General features: G+C 25.2%; 1 protein-coding gene across 1 annotated transcript; it reads right to left on the bottom strand.

Moving 5' to 3' along the window:
- Nucleotides 1-1,753: 1,753 nt before the first annotated feature.
- On the bottom strand, nt 1,754-4,519 carry LOC132917880 (trafficking protein particle complex subunit 2). The gene is made up of 3 exons (XM_060978854.1): nt 4,271-4,519; nt 2,800-3,033; nt 1,754-1,929 (listed from the first exon to the last, which is right to left on the bottom strand). Exons 1-3 carry the CDS (start codon nt 4,355-4,357, stop codon nt 1,831-1,833), a joined length of 420 nt encoding a protein of 139 aa, XP_060834837.1. The 5' UTR covers nt 4,358-4,519; the 3' UTR covers nt 1,754-1,830.
- Nucleotides 4,520-11,797: the final 7,278 nt, after the last annotated feature.

The raw sequence follows: 11,797 nt of genomic DNA on the forward strand, positions 1-11,797 counted from the left end.
AAGTTATTAAAACATTTAAACTTCTAATTTAATATATTATTTTGTTTAGATTTTAATAAAATAAGAATACAATATTAAAGCATAAGCTATTGGTTAAAAGTTCTGATATTCAATCGATAAGCATATAAGATAATAACACAATAAAATTGTTATATTCTGTTATAATATACTAAAATATGAATTGATTATAATTTGTAAGTAGATCTTCTTCCACAATTTAAAAATAAATATATGATACAAAAACAGTTTATGGAAATCTATGAGTTGTATCAAGTGGCTTGTATTGAATTTATTGTACAAAGTCGCAACTTAATAATATATTCTGTCTGTATGCGATTACTTATTTACTATTTTAAAATGATTTTGATACTATATTGTTATAACTTTTTGTCTGTATAAATAATTATTTAATTATTTTTTACATATCGCTGGCAGAATTGTGGAGGGGTACGTTAAAGTAGTTATTAAACAACATTTTTATATATTATTTAATGATATTAAAATAATATACATTTATTGTTTTCTATTAGTTTTTTGTTGGTAAGAAATTTGTTGGATACTCTATGTTCGATAACAATTATGGAAAAATTAGAAAAATGAGTAAAAGTGAACCGAAAATAGACGACTATGAAAGAGTAAGTTTATTTTACATTGAAATAATACAGGTAACATGAAATATAATGTTTATATATTAATATTAAATGGCATGTTCTAAATCTAAATTAATTTCTTATCATGAAGCATTTTGATTTCCTTTAATAATCTAACTGTATTCATGAACAGTACTCAGTAGGGCAATAGAGCATCATCTTCTATGAATTAATTAATTAAAAATAAAAAGGTAATAATTAGCCATAAATTAACTCAACTCTTTTTATAACCATCATATTGGTATATAACAAATTTTGAATATTTTATTCCTCAAATATACTTGTAATTTTATAAAATAATCTATTAAAAATTAAAATAACAAATAATTATAGATATCTTAATTTAGATTAGTTACATTTTATAGGTAATTTAAACATAGATTGTTTGTCATTTTTTAAATTTAAAAACATAAATATATTATTAAGTTATATTAAATTATCATAATAAATATTATATTTCAGTTACAAAATAATTATACTTGGAGAAATAAATATTCTTTGCATTATTTATGTGATCACGTGATTATTTGTAATATTATTATCCGATTATGATGTATTTCAAAAACTATTTTGAATGAAGTTAATTCAGTAAATTTATCCATTTTACACAACTTAAAATCCATATAATGTAAACATTTTGTTAATAATAATTTGATAAAATATAATAGTCATAATAATATCAATTTCATAATGTTACTTAATTTAATAAATAGTTTAATATTAATAAAAACATAGGTAATATTTATATCATGTAACATTTCAAAACTATAATGTTTCACAGGTACCATATGACTCAAGCAATTATGTAAAATGGCATCATTGAAGTTAAACGTATCATCAAAATGTTACTTATTAATATTATAGATGAACATTATTGTTAATAATAATTAATAAGTTATAGTAAACTAGTTTAACCACATTTAGTTACTGATTTTCATTGTTTAAGTACTTATTAATAAATGAACCATAGTGTTTACTGTTTAATTTAATTAATACATCTTTAGAATCATTAGAATAATATAAAATATAAATGTAAATATCTTTACAAAATGTATCTATCAATTAAGATGTTCAAAATGTATTAAAAATAACAATTGATAAAATAATAAAGAATAAATTAGTTTATATTTTGACATGAAAAAAAAAAGATCACAATTATAAATGTATCTGTTATAAAATACTAGTTGACTAAATATTTACGACCATAGAACTGTACTTTTTTGTCGAATGATCCACATTTGATTGGCATGTTTAGCTTATAGAATGGGTTCATTACATACTGAAATTAAACAAATAAGTTAGTAAGTATTATTAAGTAAAGATAGCAAAGGCTAAAAATGGTTATATTATCTAAAAAGTCTATTAGTATAATATTATATTAATAATATGCTACATAGTTATTAGTTTTAATAATCCTGTATGGATTAAAAGCAATTCATGAATTTCAATTTATAGGTAAAAAATTAGGTTCACATTATCCATTTAAGATGCATTTGTAATGTTGGTTGAAAACAGATGCATCTAATCAGATTGTGATTTACCAGCCTGATCATCCGTTTATACTTTTTATTATATTATTATCTACACATCTGGATTCCAAAGCCAGACATGTTAAAAACAGTTATTAAACCCACTGCCATTAAAAACAATATTTTAAATTTGAATTCAGCATATTGCATTGGGATCATGTTGAAAGATAACAGAACATTGTACATTGAAATAATTGAACAGTGATGTGATCTATGAAAACGGATAGTGTGGTCTGACCTTTAAAATTTCTTAAGATAATTATAATGATTAATATTACCTACTATTGTGGTTTGATGAGGTAAGCAAAACAATTTCTTAATTTAGAAATTTTACCTAACCTAATAGTTATTTTATTTACTGTATCTGAATCATCATAAAAATAAATTAGAGGAAAAAATATATGAAAAATCATTTTTTTTGTGGTAGCAAGTATAAAGTAAACATTAAAGATAAGTTTGTGGATAACAATAAATAGATTATATAATATTTTTTATATTTAGGTATACAATATGTAAGCTATATTATTTATATAATATACATAGACAGATTATACAAGAATAAGGTCAATGATAATATAAGAAAAAAGAAAAAAGTATTTTATTCTTTTATTCATATTTACCTTTATAAACATTTCATATACTTCAGTGAAGAAATTTTTTATGCCCTCATCATTTTTAGAGTCATGTACCATAATAAATCTCATTCGACTGGCTGTAACAAAAGCTGACACCGTCCAATGATTAAATCGGTCTACAGTTTTCAAATACATAGATGTAGACTTCCACATTAATTCATCAACCAGATCTAGGGCAGCATGAGCTATGAACTGGTTTAAATGGCTGTGGTCTTCTTTCTATAACATATTAAAAATTATATAGCATAACTATTTACATAAAATAATGATTCGATTAAACTTAATTATTTATATAAAACAGCAATTTACAAATTCAAAATCATAAAAATTATTATTGCTAGGTAAATAATTACTTTTAAATTAATAATGTATGACCTACAAATTAAATAGTTGTTACAATAAGTTTTAATAATTTAATGTATTATAAAAAGTTAAGTACCTATAATTTTTATATGTCTAAAATGTAAATTAACAAAATAATACTGGCATATTTCATAATTGTATTTTTAAATTATATTATTTTTGTTTTTATAAGTATTTTTATAACAATTTGAGTTTCAAACAGTTTTTTTTCCAATTAGAACAAACAAATATAATACATAACATCACATACTTATCCTAGTATCAATATTAAATTTAATATTTTAATTTTTAATATTTAATAGTACCATTTACAATTAAATGATTTTAACCTGGCTAAATTGTCATGGAAAAATATCAGTTATTCATTGAATTACCTGAAATAAATATTCTGTTGATCGGTGCGAATTTACTATAATTTTGGAGATAAATGAGCAAATAGAACATTTCTGACACACGAGTATTAATTTGAGGAATATTTAGAAGTATCTGATTAAGTAATTCAGAACATATAATTAGAGAATTAAGTAATTTATAAAACCAAGATACATCATGAAATTTATTTTTATTTTTAAGTGACTCGATTCCAGTTGTTCAAGCAAGACGCTGGTTTTATTGGTCCTAAATACCAGTACTCTCAAGAATCGTTTTTGCACACGTTCAATTTTATTAATTAGTCCAATTCTATAAGGTTTCAATATAACTAAACTATAGTCCAGTATCGTTTGTACAAGAGTGTAATACAAGTAGGATTTTTAAATTCTGAACAAATACGTCTTATAAAATCGAATACTCGAAGAACTTTATCATATACATCATATTATTAGGTTATTTAATACAATTTATGAGCTACAGTTACCCTACAGGCAAAGTAATTAGATGATTGGAGCGCAAATTTGCCGAACTTAAAAAATAAAATGTATTTATAATATTTTATTATAATTTGAGACAGCGGCAAATTGCTTAATCCGCCACTGGCTGATAGATAATTTATATACATTAAAGTAAGCAAGTTATAAACAAACTAAAATTGCAAATTCCGTGAACAAAAGTGCATAATTAGATAACATCAATATTAATTGATTTTATAACATACTTTTACTTCTTTGCTGGACATGAATTCCATTTCAAATATGGGATTGTCACCATGACCGACGATTACAAAATAATAAAAACCTGTCATGGCAAATTTAATACCAACGCATTAAAATAAATACACTGTTACTTATTAAACTGCATATTAATTTGGAGTTTATAATTTTTAAGAATTAATTAAATAAATAAAAATGTTTATGATTCTAACTAAAATATAATGTTTTAACTTTTTAGTTTTAACATTTTTTGTTATCAATTATCACAGTGATAACTACGATTTAAGATAAACACTGAGATAGATAACAACTACTGGAGCGCCGACTCACTATGCTCATAATGTAACAGAAAACGAGCCGTGTCTAATACCGTTACCCCCACCACCGAATGGCAACATATTTAAATGCACATTACTTAACACTGGATTTTAGTAAACTTCAACTTAACGTTTTACAGTCACAAAATGATTGTAACTGATCGAATTTGGTATTAAAATTGTTATCTTGATGTTGGCTTTATATTGATATATTTTAATAATTTAATATGAAATATTTATAATTTATAAAGAGAAATTACTAAAGAAATGATTAGGTATACTAGAAAAAAAATTATATTCATAATCAAGATCAGTAATTCAAATATAATAAAATGTATAATAATAATTAAAAATAAATAAATACAAATTTAAATTATTTACAAATTTTTAAATAAAATTAATTTTAATAACTTGGTTCTTAAGGAAGATTTATTTTTAAGTACACGACATATATTAAATTTTTTTTTCAAAATGGCGCATTCTAATATTAACAAAAGTTTTACTAATTAAATTAAATAATATATATTCATGACTATTGACTAGGAGTCCCTAAGTCAACGTTTATAGGGTGTGTACCAGGAAAAAAAATAGTGTATTTTTACTTAGTATACTTCTTCTAGCACATTCTATAACATTTAGTTTTACATTATTAAAAAAATTGTTTTCTTTGACAACAATAACCTGGAATACTTTTTCCAAATGTTGTACAATTAATATGACTGATTTTGATACATTAATTAATTTACCTCTACTTACTGACTTTGTAAATGTTAAATTATTGATATAACTATAGTCAAATTGATTTTCCATTAACATATTTATGCAAAAGTCACATACCACTTTTGACATAATACTTTTAACAATATAACCAGAAATGTAATTTAATATTTCATTAACATATTCTCCTAAATGTGTATTATTCAGTTGATCTAAAAATATTTTTATGCCATTTTCATCTTCTGAATCAGATTCTGTTGTTTCATTTTGTACAAATTCTATACTTCTTTTTTCTGAATGAAATTCCAAAATTTCACTGTCAGATGCTTCAAAATCACAACAATTACCATTCTGCACAGTTATATCTTTTGTAAATAATAGTTGTCTCGAAGTATTTTTAAATTGCTAACAGTTGGGATTATTATTACACCTTCCTTTTGAACGAACACAATTAAAAAATAGTTCTAGATGGTCTTGTGAGAGTTTATATGTGAGAACAAACTTAAAAGGATTCTGAGTTTTGTGTAGTAGTTTATATGAAATTTCTAAAGTACTTTTCATACTAGTGATAAATCCTATAATAAACATTTTTCTGGCATGAGTGTAAATTGGCCTTTCTTCTACCATTAAGTTTTTTAGATATTCAGTAGTACTATCGAATACAGTTTCAATAGACTTAATATTACCACTATTAATAGGGCTTTTAAAGCCTTTTGAAAAGGGTATTCTAGAGTTTAATATACCAAATAATCTATCAATTTGTCTAATGAAGTAAACTGTTGATTCACTTTCTTGAAATTGCATATCTCCTCTATTTTTTAAATATTCAATTGCATCAGCTACACCACTACTCAATGTCTGAACTGCCAACCTAACTTTCATAATATTGTTCCTGTAATTTAAATGTAGTGATGTCAATTTATTTGCAAATCTCAAACCAATATTACTTTGTAAATTACTTAATGCTTTTATATATTGCCATTCTATAAGACTATTATTAATTTTAAAAGCACCTTTATCAGCCAAAGAATTCCTTGCAAGTTTGATCATATGGCACGCATCAAATATAATATTGACTTCTAAATTACCAGCATTAAATTTACATTTCAAATCCGGATCATCAGGATTAAAATTGCAACCCAAGTTTTTGAAACACTGAACATTGGTACGAGCTCCATCGCAGGTTACGCTTTATATACGAATCCCTATCTCATGAAGCTTTAGAATAGCATTAGTTACAAAAGTACTTAAAGCACTAGGTACCATTAATTTTATTTACAAAAAAATAAGCAATTGGGCATTTGAAGCGGAGTCAGCACTCCAGTAGTTGTTATCTATCTCAGTGAAGATAAACCTAAATAATATATATGTTATGGTAAAAGTACGAATACCGGTTAAACCTAGAATTTACCGGTAAATCCTAGGTTTCGCAGACTACTGATGGTAAATGTCCGAATTTCGGACATTTACCAATTGATTTCGGTAAAACCTAGGATATACAACATCGTTTGGTCAAACCCCGAATGATTTTTGTAGTTCGGACTTTTACAAACGAGATTTGGTAAATCTTAGGATAAACAATCAGTGTTAGTAAAAGTCCAAACATTTTTACCAAAGTTATTAATTATTATTATTATTTAAGTATATTATAGGTAGGTACTATATCAATGACTAATATATTAGATACACACATTTATATTATTGTTTTATATTATGACATCTAAACTGCGATCGGCTTTTATCTTAATTATCATAATTATTATTATTTAAGTATGGACTTTGGGAATTTTCATTTCGACTTTCATATACATCATGATAATGGAAGACCTTGACACGTGTACTCATACAATCAAATCACTATCAATAGAATCACAAATTCACAATACAATCAATAAATTAGCCAAAAAGGTACCTATATATGATAAAAGTTGTTCCTACTTTATACTGTGTTGCACATACAATAAAATTTAGTTTATGATACGGAACAGGTTTGATAATAGATTGATTTATAGATTGAATAGGCATATTTAAAATAATATTGTGTGCAGTATTCGTTTTACCATTGTCGTGAAAAGTATACGATTTTCAATATGTCATGCACTTAAAATACGGTTTTATAAACTTTTAAATGGTGTTGTTGAAGCAAAAAATAATATAAAGGTGTGTTGTTTGAAAAAATGTGTAACAAACAGATGTAAATGCCGATCCAAAAATGTATTTTGCAACTCAAGATGTCACAGTAGCCAAGCCTGCACAAATAAATAATTTAATAATACAATTAATTTAATTATAATAAAAATAATATACTAGTAATAAATGTACTGAGTACATTTAATTTGTCAATTTTTGCATTAGTACTTAATAATAATAATAATAATAATAAAATAATATACTAACTAATATATTAGTCATTAATATAGTACCTACCTATAATATACTTAAATAATAATAATAATTAATAACTTTGGTAAAAATGTTTGGACTTTTACTAACACTGATTGTTTATCCTAAGATTTACCAAATCTCGTTTGTAAAAGTCCGAACTACAAAAATCATTCGGGGTATGACCAAACGATGTTGTATATCCTAGCAGGTTTTACCGAAATCAATTGGTAAATGTCCGAAATTCGGACATTTACCATCAGTAGTCTGCGAAACCTAGGATTTACCGGTAAATTCTAGGTTTAACCGGTATTCGTACTTTTATCGTAACATATATATATATTTATAAATATTTTTTGTATATCGTGGTGATAACATAATATTATGTACACTGAGACTGGGCACGATTTGAGATAGTTATATAAAGACTTATAATATATTAATATGTAATTATATCTTAAATCGTGACACTGATGAGATAGATACACAGATATCTGTAGCGCAAATTATCGAAACACGTCAAAAAGCCGTTCGACAATTAATAACCACCCGAAATAAAACCAAGTGATAACGACAAAGGCCATTCGTCAAAACCACTGACTAAGATTATTGTTCTGTGCTAAGATATACCTTATATTATCTTAGTGCTTAGTCCGTGGTCAAAACACCATCATCAAAATCCGACAAAATACCACTCGATAGAAAAACATCGTACCACACTACCAAACTACCAACCGTAAATTTGTGTATAATAATGGTAGGTATCTGACAAATTTATATCGACAAAAAGCCACCTAAATTAATTAACTACCTATTATCAAAATGAATTAAGTGTCTGATGCAAAATTTGAAATACTAATGAAAAAAGGTATAGGCAAGTGGGTACCGCTTTGCTATACATTAACTATGGATCACTATTATGAGTGTATTTGTATTAAATTTGAATTCGATTGTAATGTCATTAAGAATATTTAGTGATATATTTTTTTGATAATATATATAGCTATAAGAGCACGTCATACTAGCAAGTGTATTGTGCTGTCTGAGCCATACAAACTGTATGGCTATATTTTAATAAGACAACTTGTCTCTATTCTCTGTCTTACACTCTTACGAACGTAAAACATAACAAATTTGCGTTCAACGAAATCAATTTTATACAGTTAGCTGTAATATTAAACTCAATTTACCTATTATCAAAATTAAAGTTAATAATATAATTTTATAGTGAGTGACGAGGATTTTAAAGTTTTTACATTGACAATTGGTATTACATTTTACAAAATAAAAATTTGTGGAATTAATCTAAAAAAATAATTTTCTACAACTTACGGAGCCCGGGGGCCCCAAGAAATTGGGTGCCAAGCGCAAGTGCACCATCTGCACTTGAGTAAACCATGGCCTGTTGAAGATTGGAAATAGGTTAGATATTTGATCTATACATAGTCTGAACACAAAAACTTGTGCCCACAAGGCAAGCACGCATGTGTTTTATACTTAAACGAAATAAGTTACGTATGTGCCTATATAGATTTTATATATCAAATTAATTACCATTGTTAAATCTTAAATAATCCATTCCCAGTAAACATAGTACATAATTATGTGATGATAAATTTAGTTTAGTTAAGTAGTATTATTCATTAAAACACACATTATTTAAAAAAAAATCTTAAAACGTGGAAAATTGTAAAAATTGCATTATAAAATTAAATAGGCAGAGAATGAGAGAACATAAAGTATATAATTATAACAAAATGTACCTATTAATTTTTATAAATATAGTTTATAAGCAATAACTTATTAGTTATTACTAAATACTAATAATCAAAAGCAATGACTTTATAACAAGTAATAATTATAATATCTAATAATTTGTTTTCCAAAAGTCAGCAAAAAAAAAGTCAATAGGGGTATATAACACCTAACTCCCCCCCACCCTGTGCACGCCACTGAAACCACCTAATATTGAAAAGCTATATCTCGCTCTAAAAAAATAATAATTTGAACGATAAATTTCATATAAAAAAAAGTAACCCTATTAATTTAGTACATTTTAAATAAAGCTAGGTTGCCATTTGAAAATCAAAAGTTGATGGTGGTTTCATTATTAAATAAAAGGGTAAAAAAATTATTTTTTCCAAATAGTTTGAGAAACAAAAGAATGTAGGGACGCATTAATAATTAATTTTATCGGGTTGATTTGTGAATCTAAACCATCCAGGGCATCACCCAAACGCATAAAAAAAATACATTCAAATCGGTTCAGCCGTTTATGAGGAGTTAAGTAACATACACACGTACAGTAGAATTATATATATAAAGATAAATCCTTCTCAAAATATGAAATACTCAAAATTATTTAAATATTACAGGTAAATTTGTTACTAAAATAAAATACTAAACTAAATTAAAATATCAATTTTAAAGTAACAAATAAAAATAACAATTAATTAATAATACCAAAGTTTGTATGTAAATTTTAAATTTTTATAGTTACTTATATTAAATGTTGGTATATTAAACTATAATAAAAGACCCACGGTACTAAAATTCTGGTTTCCTCACTGCACGTACGTACCTACCTATATATTACGATGTTTATGTCATCACTTAAAATGATACTTAATTGATTAAAGTTAAACTAGTTAGGTATCTGGAATATTGGATTACATTTGATAACAAAATGGTTAAACAATGTTGTGAAAATTTCGAATCAATCAAATCATATTTAAGGGTACCAGGGTGGGGGTTAGGTAAATTGAGTCCGAGATAAGTTTGATACATTTTGAAAGCAATAAATTGAGTCCCGGGAAAAAATTGGTAGTAAGTAAATATTTTGACTTATGTTAAGCTATTTATATGGGGAATTATAAACTCCTACAAAAGATAGTATTAACTCCTACAAAAAAATAATACCGCTCGTATTGCTGGAAAAAAATATTATTCTTGCAGTATATTAACACATAAAATAAAAACGGTTTAAAATATATAATAATAGTGTTAATAAAACAATAGTCATAATCATTTACATTTAAAACAAACATTTTTTGAAAAATATAATAAAAAAATCAATAAAACAATATTTAGTCAAAATCATTTAAGCTAAAAATAAAATTTGTTTTGAAAAAAATAATAAAAATGTTAATAAGACAATAGTCATAATCATTTACACTCAATTTATTAACAAATTAATTTTAAATAATTTTATCATTAAAATTTATCACTATTATTATATATATATATGTGTTATGTACCCAGTAAAAACTTCATTGATAATGATTAAAAATATTACAAATACATATAAATTAATAAAAAAAAAATAAAAAATCTTATACATGCAGTCAATAATTGTCCACAAATCACAAATAAAAAATTTATAGTGCATATTTTTGCATATTCTGACGTTAGTGCATGTTTGCAAGCATATTTTTAAATTTTAAATGCATATAAATTGTTTTTCCCGGGACTCAATTTACCTACTACCTGTTTTTTCCCGGGACTACATTTACCGAGTTAGGGTCATTTGGGACTCAATTTACCAATCCCGCCGGGGTGCTGGGGTGACGCCACGTCAGTGCCCGGATTAAAGTTTGGAATTCTGAACTTCCTAGTAAGTTAAAGAAAAATGTTTATATTTATATTTCCTTATGTCATAATAATTATATAACCTAGTGGAATGTTGATGTACAAATTTACAACTTGGGGTACTGGAGTGCGGATCTCACCGTCACACTTTTTTCGCTGGGATAATTAACATTGTGTTTCGAATTCGATAATGTCTATATAAAATAAAATAGTAATATACTACTCACAGATAGTACATAAATGCGTTATTACTATTTGATAGTAATTTTCTTTTTATAAATTGTTATCTGTTTTTTAACCTAGTTTTGAATATTGTTTTATTAAATAAATATTGTTTTTTCACATGTGTTTAAAAAAATTAAAGTTTAAGAAATAACGTCTAATAGGTTAAGAATAGTATAACATATTGCCTAAAGCAGAAAACAAATATTTAATTTTTTTTTTGCTGTCAAAGTATATTAATTGTTGTTACACATAATTTTTTAATTTTTTATTCTTTTTTATTTTAGGTTGAGTTAGGAAGGAGTC

Source organism: Rhopalosiphum padi, chromosome 1 (genome assembly GCF_020882245.1).
Source record: "Rhopalosiphum padi isolate XX-2018 chromosome 1, ASM2088224v1, whole genome shotgun sequence".
In the NCBI taxonomy this organism is placed as follows: Eukaryota; Metazoa; Arthropoda; class Insecta; order Hemiptera; family Aphididae; genus Rhopalosiphum; species Rhopalosiphum padi.

Excerpts from the sequence above, each read along its gene's own strand:
- LOC132917880 (XM_060978854.1), bottom strand. The coding sequence starts at position 4,357 with ATGACAGGTTTTTATTATTTTGTAATCGTCGGTCATGGTGACAATCCC. Across the intron at positions 3,034-4,270 it reads TGTCCAGCAAAGAAGTAAAA|AAAGAAGACCACAGCCATTT; the intron begins GTATGTTATAAA and ends AATATGTTATAG. Across the intron at positions 1,930-2,799 it reads TATATGAAATGTTTATAAAG|TATGTAATGAACCCATTCTA; the intron begins GTAAATATGAAT and ends GTTTAATTTCAG.